This window comes from Styela clava, chromosome 10 (assembly GCF_964204865.1).
Source record: "Styela clava chromosome 10, kaStyClav1.hap1.2, whole genome shotgun sequence".
Lineage (NCBI taxonomy): Eukaryota > Metazoa > Chordata > Ascidiacea > Stolidobranchia > Styelidae > Styela > Styela clava.
The window spans coordinates 12,057,751-12,075,180 of record NC_135259.1 but is presented as its reverse complement, the minus strand read 5'-3'; the positions used below and the strand labels follow the sequence as shown (position 1 = coordinate 12,075,180).

Below are 17,430 nucleotides of genomic sequence, written 5' to 3'. Positions count from 1 at the left end.
TAGAAAAACAACCTATGGAGGCATGCAAAGACATTTGACCATCCGGTAGAGTTGTGTATGGCCCCCACATCCTGCAGGGCTTAGGAAAATAACTAAAAATTCCAAAGCGTAAGATTGCATAAGCGGTCTTATTTGTAAAAAGGCACAAAACACGCCAGACATACTTAAAACAGCTTTGGAAATGAGGATTGCGGGTACCTCACTGCACCTTTGTTATATTTGGTTCATCAACTTTTGGAAGTACTATAGAAGAAATTCCGGAAGGGGTATAATCATCATTCATGATAAAATACTATCATATATTTTTTGAACAACTTCAATCTAGACCAGGGATCTCAAACTCGCGGCCCCAGAGAACTTCCAGTGCGGCCCTCGAACGCTTAACAATAATTGTAATAGTATTTTGGAAGTTTTTTTTTTATCTAAATGTAATAGATTTTTTAAACCTTCTAAAGTGAAATTGATTATTCACACAGAAAACAATTTACTTAAAGTAGTTTTGGAATATTAATTTTTTTTGTCCACATTTTGACCCAATTAAGAATACACATCAAGCTAGCAAAAGAATACTTGAATAAAACACTTGAGTAATTAAATTAAACGCAAAGTACACGAAGAAGGTGGCATTTTCGAAGAAAATGGGAGTTGTAACATTTCTGCTCTTTACAAAATTCTGAAGCACATTGTTTAATTTGTCATATTTCCATCAATACAATCAAAAAACACAATAAGCTCAGCAGTCAATATGACAAATTCGAGGACCAACTTCGAACAGAAAATTTCCATGTGTTTGTATATTAATACAATTATACAACGACTTAGTTACTAAAAATCAATATCAATAATAATTCAAGCAATCCTATGCCACGCAATGTAGTGCGAAATGTCTTGTCGAAAAAATCTGTCATTTGTTTTTTTATTGATCTATACATGAAATGATAAAAGTAACTTTTTTGCATTACTGGAATTAATTAAACATTCGTAAAGATCCAGATAAACCCATGATCATGCGGCCTCATTAGTTAGAGTTGGTACTATAAAATCATTTCAGACTGGCCTTAGTATGCTGGTGACACAAAAAAGATGCCAAACGCCAGGACGAATGTAATTATTAAAACATTGAGTTTATACTGTAGTATTTTTGTTAATTTTAGGTTCATATATTTAGATTAAGTTATTTTTAGTGTATGTATCATTCTTTCCTTATTCAAAGCTTGTTCAAAAATGATTTTGATGGTTGTACATAGAATTTTACGATTTTTCATAATAAATACTGTAACTTGCAAATGTTGCAATAATAGTGGAATGCAAATATTAATATGTAATTGCATTTGAAATTGAAGAAAATAATAAAACTTAATCCAACTGTTTAGTTGCATCACAATATATGTCACAAACTAAAACTATCTAAAAAATATCTTTTAAGTATACATCATCAAAAACTGTTTGCGGCTCTTTTTACAATTTTCAAAATGCAATGCGGCTCTCGAAAACCCATGAGTTTGACACCACTGATCTATTCTAGACGATTCAAGCATTGCTTTGGGAAATTATATCACTTCAATTAAATTGAAATAATCTCGCTATATTAAATACAAAATCGTTGTTATCATAAAGGTAAACCAATTCAGCCACTCGAAATATATTGGCCTTCACAAAGCAATGGAGGCAAAATTGAGAGTTCATGAGCTATGAACATTTGTTCTTTTCTTTGTCTTGGACTTTCCATACTCCACAGCCCCTATTAATTTTTTTTAATTTTAATTACCATGTGATGGTCATACATATCTTTAACTTGTATTTTCTGTCATGATGTATTATCTCAATGTGCCAAACTATTAATTTGTGTGCATATTTTGCTTCCAGATGACATAAATGTATTGTCATGTTTATTACCTCAGCTTGGAGTATTGACAAGAAAAAGGTGCCAGTAAATTAGGTAAAAAAATTTTCAACTCATTGTTATAATCAGAATTCACAATCAATAGGAATTATAAACAGCCAACAATCAGTGAGAATTATATGCGAAATCCCTCAGAATAAATTTGTCTAAAATCGGAGGAAGGCAAAAAATATAGGTAGTTTCCATTCACACAAGCATTTCAAGAACACTTGCTCGAGCCAAACTAAATGAGCATCGTCAGGTGATCGGTAAGGCTGCAAGTTGAATTCAGCCCTACAACCTCCTGCATAGAAGATAATATTAATTAGTGGGCTATAAGCTAAATTCCTAAATTTAAACAAACCTATCTACGATGCATTATGTACCAGCAATGTTACCTACGATTAACTGAATATGTAATATGTCTAATAAATTCACCTACAAAAGCAAATTCGATAGGTGCAAACTTTGTGTTATGGAATTGTATCGCAGCACAGTTTTGTATGACACCCTCTTTAAATGAAATTTCAATGATTAAGCGCAAACATTAAAATTACTAACTTTGAACTTTGTCATTATCTGCAAAATGTTCCACACAAATCTTTCCGCTATCGCGTTTGTAATCTTCTCTGATAAAAAAAAACGTCTATGATGTCCAGAATTGCTCTTTACAGCTTGCCTGTTATTCCAGCTTTCCAAGTAAGCAAAACTTCTTAGATATAGAGATTATTTTGTTTCGTTACAGGCGCAAAAAGGCAGGTACTACACGTAAAAAAGATGCCGAGTAGCAAAAGCGAGCGGAAAACGGACGCGAAAGGCGACGAGAAATATGTGCATTGGAGCGTATCATGAAATACAATGTTTTGCCTGTAGTCTTATGGAGTGACGTCAGAGTTGCCTATCATGTTGTTTAATGTCATTGGTTCGACACACGTTTGGCCGGGTGTCGGCAGTATTTTAGTCGACTATAAATTAAAGTTCCTACACGTGGTATATATAACGTTAATAACTGAAAATTAGATTTTGCAATAATAATTGTGAATTTGTCAATATATGTTATTTTACGAGTTTTGCTCGCAGAAAATAAACACCCTGACGTAGTTGATTATATTTACAGTAATAGTCGTTAAATTTATTTTACACCATTGATTAATGCGCCCTACTGAGTGCGGCGCATAAATTGCAATGGCCACGGTCTGGACCAAAGTGACTATAACATATCGTCACTTTGGTCTGGACTGTGTATTTTCGGCGCATCCACATTAGTAATAATTTAATGTTTTTTCATATCTATTTTGTGTATTTCACAATTTAGTATTAAAGTGTATGACGCGGTATTTATTTTATCATATACGGTAAGTATTTAGGGATCACATAAAATTTGAACAATTCAAAACAAAAAAGTAATTTTTTCAAATTCTCATATTTCATTGTCCTGTTTGGTAACGAATAAAATCCAACGCTCAGGGTGATTTCAATTAAATACAAGGGTATAGTAGTACATTCACAATTTTGCTTGTAAAGTTGGTATAATTTCGAATAAGTTCAGTTTTCAATTTCAGTTGACGCTTCGAACACCTCCTAGATGGTCTTCCTCACTTCTGAGTGAGTGTGCGTGGCTAGCTTTATGTCTCACTGTAAATGCCGTAAAAATTGCATTAAAAAAATCCTGCTTATTAAATGTCCTATCCAGTGATATCAGATATCATGCTTCTTTGTTATTTACAGCTTTCAGACTTTTATCTGAATCTGAATTTATTTTTTTCTTTTGCAAAATTTCGATCATGTTTAAATATCCGATTCATCTTAGACATCCCTTTTTTCCTGCCAGGTGCATAAACAGTATATAATGTCGCGCCAGTCTAGAGGGGCATAATTTTTGACCCCCCAAAACCTTGCCTACCCCTGCTCTATATCCTCCATCTCAACCTTGATGTAACAGACTATGTTAAATCAGAAATTTTATAGTGTTAAAAATTTTGGTGGTTTCAATTATGGTAGCGCTTCGTCACGTATAGCCATGGACTATATTCTATGCTATGAGGAATATTCATAAATATGAAGATATTATATTTTAGTATTCTATTAATCGAGTTTTTATTAAAATAACTCTTAATTGCAGGGATGAACCATGAGCAAAGTATGAATTTTTTGTATTTGTGTTTATGTTGCATGATAGTAATGCAGAAATAAATATCATTTGATTTCATATGATATTAAAATGAAGCATGCGCTTGATTTTCTATAAAGATATGATTTTGTTTGTTGTTTGATTAACTTGATGTAAAACTTTCTATTTTAACCTATTTTTAATTCTCTTTGCAATCGGTTTTTTTATATTGAAAATCTTTTCATTCATTTTACCTGCAAATTGATTCTAATAATGACATACATTTTGAATCAAAATCATATTATAAGCCTATTGTACATTGTTATATTTGTCCCAAAATCAAAATGTTCATTTTTAAAGGAACTGGCAAATTTTTAACTTTCTGAATTGAAAAATGATTTCACTCGAAGACGTTTCATCTTCAAAACTATAATACCCATTTTTTCAACTGCATTTTGAAATTTCATCAGGGCATAAAATATAAACACAATTTTTCAACTTCTAAATCTGCTTCCTTTCAATTTAAATTGAAAACTAAAATCCATGATCTAAATTTACGGTAATATACAAAATAGAAAAGGTACAGGTTTTCAAATATTTCTAATACTAACTAAATGTATAATGTTTTAATCTGACTATGTTACTAACTGCTAATACTATCCAAGAATTGTCAGGCTCGATGATTATTGATTTCTTTCAGTAGTATTAGCTAACAAATGGGCATGAACTTGATTGACCTACTTCAGATCTCGTTTGTTATATCCTCTTTTTAATTGTTTTAATGATTTTTCCAGTTTAAAAAGATGTCTTTTTTATTTGATTTTTCTGTTTATACTCTTGGAGGTTTTTACACTTTTTAAACTTGGATGCATATTCTTTCTGTAATACAAATTGTGATGCTTTGAAAAGAAAAGCTTGGCTTTATAATTAACATCAAATTACGACAGGAAAGACATTTAATTAATTCTATACATAAGCGATCACACTAGAACTAAATGTTAGATATGTCCTGTCGTATTCCACTCTTGGTTTGAGGGTTTATTACAGGGGTGTGCAACAGGTAGCGCAAGAAATATAGTGTGGACCTTGTCAATGTTTAGATTTGCCCCATCAAGCATAAAATCCTAATCTGACAGTTTATGTTTATCTTGCCGCTGGGTTAAATCTATCACCGTTTTGCCCGATGCCTTTATTACTTTTAAGCAAAAGCCGCATTCTCTCCTTTTGCCTTTTTCTGAGACGCTCTGGTTGTCGCTAATGTATTTAGTCAGTCAGGTTGCTACAACTTCAATAAAAGCTGTTGTTAACAAACAATGCAAGAACTCAGATTTCAAGTGTTCTACTAAAATGTTAAATAAATGAAAAATTTTGCATTGTGAGAATTTTTTAATTGGTTATGTACATGGAAAAAACTAATTTTTTTCGTGGCCCAACAAGATGTCTGAAGTTGGTTACTTGGTTATATGGCCCACTGGGAAAAAAATGTTGCACACCCTTGGTTTGATATTTCCAACACAATTGAAAATATCTATGTTGTGACGCACAGTTTGGGAACTGCTGATCTATGTTATTAAATATTTATTATTCTCTGCATGAAATGATTTTATAGATTATTTTAATAATAATCAATAGCATTTTGTCTTTTTTTACCTTGTGAGCCAAAATGCCTGCATGATGAGCACCGTCTCGTCATCATCAAATGACCATTGTTGTAACATCAGATCTTAATTTGATTACCAAGGATGAAAAACTATCATCTAGCTCAGATGTTCTCAAACTTTTCAAGTCTCGTGCCCCACCTCAAAAACAATAAGCTACAAATAAGATGTAGTAAGGCGAAAGTATGTTTTATTGAAAAAACACGTTGAAAATACGTGAATGTAAATATCCAAAATAAAGAATTGGGAACCGACAAAAAGCATTAGAAACCTTCCAAATCTTTATCATCTGGACTTGGTTACTTATTGAATGCTTATTTGAATGCTATACAAAACTTACTTTGGACTTGATTATGTCTCATTCGCAATTTAAATTTACCGTCAAAACCATATGTGAGGACTCTATCCAACACGTCATAAGGGATCTTACATGATATTTAATCATGGAAGAATATGCATTCTTTAGATCAAAAAATTTGTCTGTTTTGTTGATTTCAATTATGGTCGAATAATTGTTTTTTTTATATTTGACCAGGGTCATATCCTCCAGTGGAAAGAAAATTGACTTGACAAAATGGAAATATGCTGATCTTAGAGATACCATTAATACATCAACAGGTACATGTCCCAATACTTTTTTGCAATGTTAATTGTGATCGTGAAGCGTTAGAATTATGCCTCCATTTTGCATCTGGTTACTCAGTATGAAGTACGCAGGTTCAAATAATCTTCCGTCTGCTCTTGAACGAAGGGAACATATGGAACGTTTTGTTATTATTGTTACTAATCATCTTGTTGCTAGTATTTCTTTTCCTCTTCTTGTTGTAAAAAAATCGCATTTCTTGTATACTAATGGACCAATTGATTTGAAATTTTCAGCGGTTGAAGATTGTATATTTCGCCAGAAGGCTATTACTTTTATTTGTTTGTAAAAATTTCTGCGAGCTCTGTGGGATTTGTTATTTGTGTGCAAAGACGTCATCATTGTGGCAGTATCGTGTTTGCATTAGTTCTGGTTTTCAGGTGAAGTCTGCAATACCGGTCTTTTACTGTGTAAGATTGCATACCCTTACGACTTTGTTTTGGCCTCCGTGTCCATATATTTGAGCATCGCTCTCTTGTTATTCAACCTACATCCATGCAATTTCTAATCCATATTGATTATTCAGCTGAGACTAGAGACTGCAGCTCGGCATTGAAATAAAACTCATAGGCTTTTCTTTCTCAGGATAAATTGAAGAAAAAAAGCTTAATTTATGCTTGCAGATTACATCCATACCACTTTTCTAGTTTTATCGTTTCTTTCTAGCATCCCTAGTTATTATGTTTTTTTCAATTTTTATTCTAGACGTTGCACTGTTGGAAGCATGTCGTGCTGAGTTTCATCGAAGATTAAAAGTCTATCATAAGTGGAAAAATACAAATAAAGCAAGAAATCAAGGAAATCAGGATAAGCAAGAGGAACGAGCACCCACTGAAATTACTCAACACGGTAATATAGAGTAGATATTCACAATATTGAAATTCTAAAGGCTTTCATTTGGACGTACTTTTTAGATAAAATTTAAAACAAAGCTTAAATATAAATAATTTCATTAGTATTATTATTTTCGATAGATGAAAGTGTTTTCGAATTATCTGGGCTAAAATCCATTGCGCCACTCCTAGGGATGGTTAATACTACTTTCAATCATGTTAATTTACCTGTAATGTTTGTATCTATATTAATCTGTCATTCCCAAACATAACGAGTTGATAGAGTGAATATATAGGATAAGGAGAAAAGTTGTAGTTTATTATTTTATCGACTTTTCTTTTCTGAAATAAATTTGAAAATTCTTTCTTAAAAAAGAGCATTTGCGAATTCGTCCCTATGCAACCAAAATTTATGTTTTTTAAAAATGCTAACGATGGTGTTGTCTTGTTTTAGCTGCTCATATGGTTCAACAGAGACCCCTTCCAAAGATACCACAAGCTGAAATGAAAGCTCAGCGTTATTTCCGTATTCCGTTCATTCGACCTGCTGATCGTGGTGTAGATGCAACCATGCGTAAAAAAGGATGGTGGTTTGTACATTTCGATGGACCATATATCGCTCGACAAATGGAATTACATCCTGATACACTTCCACTTCTCTTGGTTGCTGGTTGGTTGAGATTTCTATTTTCTAAATCCTAAGAGTAGTGTCGGACATTGGGTTTCAAACTGAGGTATTTTACTGTTACCCCCAAATAGTGGGACCATATGTGCGCTTACCTCTGGACCACTGCTGGTCAACTTTTAAACGGCTTTCTCATGATTGCTTTAAAGTTATGTACTCCTGTAAATTAAACCAGTATACGATCAAAGTTCACCTATAAAGTGCTTTGTACGGAATTCCAAAACTTTCCTGCTGACCCGTCAGAGTTTATGGACCTTCTGTTGTGAATCGCCGCTCTAAGCCAGGGACGGGTAAACTACGATCCGCCAAAGAATTAAAATTACACACAAAATTCGGATTTATTTTTTTTTAAACTTCTTTTTGAAGTATCTAAGTTAGGGATGGGCAAATTAGAATACCGAATGCGGAGGATCCGATAAAAGGAATCGGTTTGCGCCGTGCGTCAATTTTTATATTTCGGATTTCTAAGTATTAATCAGTGATGAGCGTTTTAACTCGCAACAAAATTTCTCTCGTTTTATTGTACTCGCATTTTCTCGCATAGAACCGCAAATGCGGCAGACATCAAACACCCTAATGTCAGCTGGCATATTCATGACACCAGGACGGCGCTGCACCTTTGGTGCGTTATACATTTATAGTATATAGTTCGCTTGTAATAATAATAATATAGGCACTGACTGCCGACTTACTGGTGATTTTCCGATTACCCGATTGCAAAATCTTAAACTTTTGGAATATGTGAAACGTTCTTTATTTTAAATGAAATGACTTACCGTGGCCTTCGAGTTCTCTCGGATAGTGCTGTGTTCCAGACGTTAAATGTTAAAACATTATTTGCGATTACCGTAATTTAGATCAAATTTAATTTTTTATTACACCCCATTTCAGAAAATCGGAATTTATATTGCAAAACAAGACGTTTTGTTACATTTATTTTGCACTTTTAATAAAATACACGTTTTTCGGAATTTAAGTCGCCGATGAATATGTTTTTATCATTCATGCTCGACACACGTTTGATCGAGTGTCGGGCTGTATTTTAGTCGATGATAAATTAAAAAAGTTGCCACATGTGGTGACGACAGTTGATGGACATTATAAAAGCGTATCGCCAAGTATGGGTAGATATATAACGATATTAAATGAAAATTAAGACTTTGCAAGAGAAATGATTTGCTATAGACGTTATTTTACGAGTCTTGCTCCCAGAAAATAAACACGCTGATGTACCTGAATATAATTGATAGTCGTTAAATTTATTTTACACCATTATTTAACGCGCCCTAACAAGTGTGGCACCCGTTGTGGCCGCATAAATTGCAGTGGCCTAAGCCTGGCCTGTGTGTTTTTGGCGCTCTAACATTAGCATAAGAATAATTTAATGTCATCCCATACCTAATATTTGTATTTTGCAATTTAGTATCAAATTGTATTAATGCGCTATATATTTTAACATAAAAGTACTAAGGTAACTAAGGGATCCCATAAATTTTGAACAATTCAAGGCAAAAAGTAATTTGTTAAAATTCATAGATTCCATTGTCCGGTTTGGTAATAAATAAAATCCAATCAATTCTGCCTATTTAAAATTGTAATCCATCAATATAATGGGAGAATTCCCACTTTTGAATAACGATGAAAATAGAACAGGTAATGTGGATTCGATTTAAGTATTCTAGAATAGTATATTATTTTATATTACCCATCTCCATAATCCAAACTATGAATTGTTACAATAATATAAATGTGTTTTTTATATTTCCGGTTCAATAATGTCAAACAACATTAAATTTGGCCTTATCATAGCAAATGGAAAAACTAACTGTGATGTCATAGTCAATTCATCATGCTTGATATGTGTTCTACATATGTTTACATGTAAAATATATGGCTATTTCTTTAGGTAGAGAGCAACATATGTCTGTGCTCACATTTACAATCAATTCTGTTATTCTATTGATTCTTGAGTGAAAAACATTATGTTAGTCATAAATTTTATTATCATTTTTCAGGCAAGGATGACATTCGGATTTGTGAATTAACTCTTGAAGAAACTGGCTTAGCAAGAAAGAAAGGGGCTGAAATACTACAGCACGAGTTTGAACAAGTTAGTGAAAAATTTGGAAACTAAATTCATTCTAAAATACTTCAAGATAATCACTTTTGTAAGATCAATTTCTTTTGGTCATACTATTAATAGTACCACTATGAACCCGTGCTCTTTTCAGATCGTTGTTAGGAAATGATAGATAAAGTCTCAAAAGTCTGTTTTCCTAGTAAATACGATGCGTTACGATTTGTAGGGTTGGATTATACAGGAATTTTATAATTTCATCATTTCAAGGGGTCGGGTTATATACAAGATAGGCTTATATGCGAGGATGTACGCAACTCATAACTTGTGCCACCTCGATCATATCCAGAATTCAAAGCTTTTAGACACGATACCTTCTCCAGACAGTTTATTAGCCAGTTATTTTTGTGCATTATCACAACACCAATTATTAATAATAACTATTTTTACTTTGAAGTCAAAGAAATAAACAAATGGTATTTTATTTTCTCTTTCTCCTCTTTTTAAGACTTTAAGTTTTTTATTATTATTGCAAATCATCGTACTCGAACAGTTTGTAAATTCTGTATGTTGTTGTCAGGTATGGGCTTCAAGTGGAGGAAGAGAGTATTTGCTTCGTGCTATAGCAAATAAACAAGCCAGACCCACATATGCCACTGCTATGATGCAACAGGCTGCTAGCAGATAAGAACAGCTGGACATGTTGTTCATGCCATACAGGACATTAAAATATTGGTCAATTTACAGTTTCTGTGCACTGTACCCTCATTGTTTTGGTGAACTAGGCACCTTATGTTTAAAACCATTTTCGTATTGTTTTGTATTTCATTTTTCAAAAAAATAATATAAATTGAATCTTTTCTGGTGAAAAATTTATGTGATGGTGATTTTGTAACAATTATTGGTAAACTGTATTAAAAAATATTATTTTAATTATTTGTACTCTTGAAAAAAAAAATTGAAATGTCATTACTCATGAATAAATTAAATTTCCTCGGTAAACTATTTTTTTTTAAAATTCTAATCATATGATACGGGTACACGATTGCCTAAAACGTTCACACCCTCTCGTTAATGTAACCCGAACAGCAATTTCCTGATGTCTATATAACTCACTTCATTATTATCATAAAGCTATAGTGTATTAAATTTAGAGATGGTTTAGTTTTATCACCATAATATCTTTGCTCAATTGAATGGCAATTATGTCAAAAGCAACGTAATTATGATTTTGTAAAACTTTTCTAGTTTCTATTTTGTTTTGTGAGTAGGATTACTTTTCCTATTCATTGGTAATATGAATTTCTGATTTAAAAAATTAAATTGGATGCTATTGCAGTATACGGTCTATTTACATTTGTCCCCCACAGGCAATTTGAGGTCTACCTATCTATATAATATATAATATCTTATCTATATAAGTTATTCCTTGAATATGTACATCTCTGGTTCAAATACGATTCCCTCCACTTCACTCAGAGTGTAATAAATTGAGTAGGCAAATTCAAACCGGAAATATTCTGGTACTTTTGAATAAGAGTTCCTCCCCACGTGTCGTCAGATACCAGTGACTGACTGTGCACAGAGCCTTGTTCTAAGAAAAGCATAAAAAGTAACCTATATATATATATATATGAATACAGACCAGTGATATACATTAGTGTGGGAAAATTGTCTTCCTCGCTATCACTAGCTTCAGGTGGTTTACCCTATATAGTATGGTACATGTTACGCTATTTTATCACTTAAAACGGGGGGTGTGCAAACTGCGACCCGCGGGCCAAATGTGACCCGCAAACAAAAATTGGGTGGCCCACGGAGAAGTGTCAATTTTGAATAGTGTGCCCGCAAAACGAATTTTTAGTTCAGTTAATCTGGCACGTGCGAGCGATTCCAATCTATTTACATCACAAAGCTCATACCAGTATATGAGTACCAATGTCATATTGACAAAACTAGCTAGCAAAATCATGTTGAAAAATACACAATGATATAAAAACTAATTTCTCATTGAATTCGTTTAAAGCCGGTGTGACACAAAATTCGGGAAGCCATTTTCTTTAGAAATTTATGCGTTTTAACTCAACATTTCTTCAAGGACTTCTAACAATGTCATAAGATCAAACACAAAATGAAACAATTTTTATGCTTGCATCTACAGTAGAAACTCTACCCAAACTATGGGTCGCGACCCACTGGTGGGTAGCAAAAGGAATCTTAGTGGGTCGTGAAAAGATGTAGAAAGCTTTTATTAATTATACTGGTTATTAGGATCGGTGGCGACTCGAATACGTAAATCTTAAATTGAATTGAATTTAAATTCTAATCTGTGAAAGTTTCCATTTTACGATCTTCTCAAAGGAACAAAAATTTGCTCTTCAAAAAATGACCATGTGGCTTTTTTTACACATAGCAGTTTGGTACACTGTATAGAACTTCTTACCGTGTTTCCCCAAAATTTAGACAGGATTTAGATTTATTTTATTTGAAGAATAACACTATGTTTTTTTTGGAAGAGGTCTTTTGCGTTCATAAATCGAAAATAAAATTACATTGTAGAAAATCACAAGATTTTTTACTAAACATTATATAAAAACCGACATCCATTGTTTTTATTTGTATTTCCTATACAAAAATCAAGTGACAAATATCATAATTGTGATTGTGACATCACACAATCTTCAATAGTGGTGTGATATTCACCTTACTTCAGGCCAATGAACCTTTCCTCTCCCACACATTTTAAAATTTATTTTAAGGGTAGGGTTTAATGAAAATCATTTTAAAAATTCAAATCATTATCTTATTTTCAGGCCAGGTCTTATTTTCAAGGAAACGCGGTATTTTTGCGATGATTAGACATTGCTGTGTTCTGTGTTATGTCATAAAAAAACAAAAGAAAATTAAATTAAAGTTAAGTAGGTCGCCATAAGCTGTGGTAATGAAAACAACTGTAACATGTTTTAAATCAAAACATGTACGGAGACGCTAGGGTATGTGCTCCATATTCGGGATTTTATATAAACACGAAAAACGATATTCGACGGACGACATCCCTTATTCAAGCACTGCATTTATATTAACCTGAAATAGACTGATAGTACTACACGCATTTTTTAGATTTTCGGTTTTTGGCCTTTCGTATTTAGAAAATCTTATGTTAGACGAAGCAATATATTTACGAGAAGAATATGTAGGTTGGATTTTTTGTATCCACAGCCTTTCGTAGGTAGAGTTCCTAGGTGCGGCCCGACGCTTCACTCAGTTACTTATATCTGGCCCTCCTGTAAAAAAGGTTGCACACCCCTGACTTAAAATTGTCTCATTCATTGGTGGTGAAATAATAAAACCAGTGCCAAGTTTATATCTTCATGCTGCTTCTATAATCAACCTGTAATTAGCGTAGTACAATGATTTTAGCAGTGGCGGCGCGTGGTCATTTTGACAACCGGGGCAAGCTACTGCGGGACCAAGTCACCCCCATCTACGGGGACAGGATGAGCGCTGTAAGTTCTCCCATCATTTTATGAGTATAAAAACCATTCCATCGGTAACAACCAATCGGCAAAAGCGACAATTTTTAACGATAAGAAAGTGTCTTTAAAACCGGTCCAAGTCAAGGGATTAATAAATATAGACATAGTTTATTTTGAAACCTCTTTCAAAAGGAAAGGCAATATTTACCCAGATAAATACAATGACATATTAACAGAAACTTCGGGAAAGCAGACAAAACCTAAAATAGGGTTTAAAACGTTACTATGAAGAAAGGAAAGGTAATGCAAAGATAAGGACATGCGTCGCTCACTCATAGATATATATGCTGCTAGACTTCTACTGCTTGAACATATATGCAACACGCCGCGGTTTCTTGGAAGCAAAATGCTCAATAACGCGCTGATTAAAGTCATGCATCCCAGAAATAACGTTTCTGTGAATGGATAAAACAGCCAAGGAATTTAATCTATCTTGCTTCATTGTGTTTCTGAGATACGTTTTAATACGCTTCAGCGTGCTGAATGTTCGCTCTGCGTCGGTGGAAGAAATAGGCGTCGTCAAAATGATGTCCAGAAATTTTGCAGACGCCGCAAAGGTAGTTACTAGAGTGTTATCTATGAGGAACCCATAGAGCGCGCAAGTTGATGTGATGTTCAAAAAAGTTTGATTGGTGTATATACATCGCAATTCATTTTCCAATTTACCCACGTTTATCAAGGGGTAAAATTTGGAGACAGTAGCCAACGAATGGATGAGAAATTGCAGACAAAATAAAACGCTGCGTTGTTTGCCCGCGGCGTAAAGAAGCACTCCATGTGTCGTCGTATTTTATTGTTTCCCGGATACGAGATACAGCATCGCAGAAGTCTGAAATACACGACTGCACAGACGCTCCATCCATTAGCCTTGACTGCAATGCGCCGTATAATACATCCACGTGATAGAATATTGTGGAGAAAAAAGCGAGAAAAAATGGGGAAAACTCACCATCTTCTAGCAGACGCTTTAGACCTGTCGACTCCCTCACATGAATCTCTGAATGCCATTGAAACACTCAATGAGCTCAGACCATTTACCATCTTTCACAAACCGAAAAATCACAGCCAGTTGGGAAACGCACGTGATGTCAGTTGTCTCGTCAGACTGAATCGAAAGGAACTGGCAATTCTCAATTTCCAGAGCCAAATGTTGTAAATAAATTTTATACATTTAGTCGAGCAAATCATTTTGGATATCCTTAGATGTCCCTTTCGAAACAGTTGCGGCATCAAGATGATCTCTCAATACTGTATCTAGGGATGCGGTGTATTCCACCATATCCAAAAATACCCCTCTATTAGAAGAGCCAGCCCGTTCACCGTGCCCACGGAGGGACAGCTCGTGACAACCAATGAACTTCAAAACATCTATCAATCTACCGAGAATATGGCGGTTTTTCTCGACGTTTTGGTTGTGCCGACGAATAGAAACCGCGCGTCCTTCATCCAACTGTGCTGCAATATTAACATTTCCGAATGTTCGGTATTTTACTGCATTGTCCAGATGCTCCATAGAAGATTGATGATCCCTGGCACGCTCGGAAAGATGTTTAAGATCTCTAAAACCAAATTTACACCAACGTGAGTCACGGGCGGTAGCAAAAAGTAGGCAATAAAAACAAAAAAGTGCATTTTTGTCCTCGCTGTAACACAACCATTCGTGTTTTTTATACCAAGTTTCTGCGCAGAATGTACGCCGACGCTTTCTTCCGTCATGGGATTGTTCCAGTGAACAATTTTTTGGTTGATAAGGCCCAAGACGTTGTACCTCTAATTTTTGTTCCAGCGGCAGCTGCGAAAACGGAGTGCGAAGTAGTGCATCAACCTTATTCATTATGAGGTCTAAGGCTAAGAAATGCGAAGCCGGAAAGAAGTGAGAAGCTCAAAAGGAATGTGGAAAATCGAAAGCAAATGGACTAAAGGTCTCTTACTGATTCAAATAGCGAAACAAGCGACAAAGACGAAGGCGAGGAAGCTATCAACTCTTCAAGCAAGCAACGAACGAGAAGGAATGCGTGAATATGTCAACACGTTGTTGTAAGAAACGTCGGCATTGTGTCGTCATAATTTCGGGGCTAGCCCCGATCGGCCCCGATGATTTAGTAAAAGAAACAGAAAACAAACGAGACAAACGCGGCGAGTGGAAGATAAAAGAGAGAATACGATAGACAATGAGCAACCGGGGCAAAATCGGCGTCGCCCCGTCGACGTTCGGCGAAGGCTTTGCGAGCGAAAAATGAACCATGTCGGGAGAATATGGCTAGTGTAGACAGTCTGTGCAACCGATATTGAGGTATTTTTCGAATATTTTTTATTATACCGAATAAACAACCGGGCATTGCCCCGGTTGGCCCTATTGACGCGCCGCCGCTGGATTTTAGTATAATTCCAAGTGCAAATTTATCATATGTGACTTAATTATGGTCATCTTACTCTAGCAGATATTTTACATTCGTGATTATCTACGTACTTTTCTTTCAAAAGATATTCTATTGCCAACATTAGTATAATTTTGGGCAAAATTGTTCATTGTGACATATTTTATGCAAAATGTTTTTAAAATTGTGATCACTGTATTATATCAGTAACATAATATTTATCTGCGTATCATGAATTACATATCGGTTTTCGGTCGGCGATGAAATGATTCTTTCATGTTTTTTTCTGTCTTGCGATACGTCAAATTAATCGCCTTTTTGTATAGTATGTCTTCAATTAGTCTTGACTGTTTAATGTGATTAGTTAGTTAAATTAGCACTATCAGTTATATATATTGATTATTCAATGATTTAGCACTTTTCAATCTTATTGCCTATTATTAATTGTGTATGTATGATTTTTCAAATTGCCAATTCCTTGTAGGTATATTTTCAAAACTGTAGTATTTAAAATCCTGATATATTGTATTTAGTATTTAATTCACATCAAATGATTGGATTGAAAAAATGATTTGTTTTTGTAAAGGAAATTTAGAATGAAGATGAAGAGGTGTACCGGTATTGTCAAAATTTCGTATTCTTATACCTATGCTGTTGCCTTGGTTGAATCCCTTTTCAAATACTTTATGCTCGTTTACGGTATCCAATATATCATTTATGAAAAATAATATCTATGAGATGTAACAATTTATTTTAATCATAGCAAAGTTCATACTACATTTGAATATCCATAAAAAAATGGAAATATTTTAATATTATTCATAAATTGAAAATATCAGAAAAAAATGTCGTATTACTTGCATTTTTTCTCGATTGGTATTGAATTTTCTGTAATCTGTAGTTTTGTGTTTTGCCAGCATTTGAACCTCTGTTGTAGGCTTTTAGTACAATTTAAAATCGTCTGATTTCTGTTTATCTTTGATTTTGTGGTGAAATTTCTTCAAATGTTAGTGACTAATAAAAATTAATGTACGATTAAATATCTGAGTGTTGTTATTGATATGAAGATTGGCACTGTTCATCAGAATGAAACGTTTTTAATGACTTCGAAAAGAAGAAGAATCTAAAACAGGTTTTCTCCTTATAATTAGGAGCAAGATCTTATCAGAAGCAGATTGAACATGTACAGCTGCGCCACACTCTACCAAGCCTCATTTTACACCCAATAGTTCAAATGGCGTTTTAGGAATACCTGGCCTTTAAGCCATAAATTTTCCTATATAGGTGTGTTGGAAATATGATATCATTTTTAAGTTCATATATTTCCAGTCTTGCTACTGTAATCAGTAGTTTATCCTTTCACCATGCTAAAAAAAAGAAATTGTATTCCAGGGTAAAGTGAGAAGCGGAAAAAATACTGGTTGCGTGTGGAAACTCCGTTTGGACCTTTTCGAAATGTCTTTCATTCATTGTAGAAGCACCCAATGGTTTCAAATTGTGCAAATTAATGACCTCTCATTAGGCTATAAGTTTTAGTAATAGGGAAGAATGAAGAGTTATTTAAAAAACGCCATATTGAAAATGCTCGTTATGAATTGAGCATGATTTGTTATCCTCATGTGTCCTTA

At 34.1% G+C, this 17,430-nt stretch overlaps 1 protein-coding gene across 5 annotated transcripts in view; it reads left to right on the top strand.

The window, feature by feature from the left end:
• Positions 1-11,172, top strand: part of LOC120337253 (unconventional myosin-VI-like) — a 50,809-nt gene extending 39,637 nt beyond the window's left edge. For 2 of the 5 annotated variants that reach the window (XR_013478036.1, XR_013478037.1), the window contains one exon: positions 6,186-6,268. Coding sequence is in view for 3 of the 5 variants with exons in the window: in XM_078116711.1 (XP_077972837.1) it covers positions 6,186-6,268; positions 6,999-7,142; positions 7,581-7,796; positions 9,827-9,921; positions 10,469-10,576 (646 nt within the window). In the remaining 2 variants the exon portion in view is untranslated. Of the gene's footprint in view, positions 1-6,185; positions 6,269-6,998; positions 7,143-7,580; positions 7,797-9,826; positions 9,922-10,468 lie in introns of those variants that run through there. The other 3 variants (XM_078116711.1, XM_078116713.1, XM_078116710.1) reach the window with 3 other exon arrangements.
• The last annotated feature ends 6,258 nt before the right edge of the window (positions 11,173-17,430 follow it).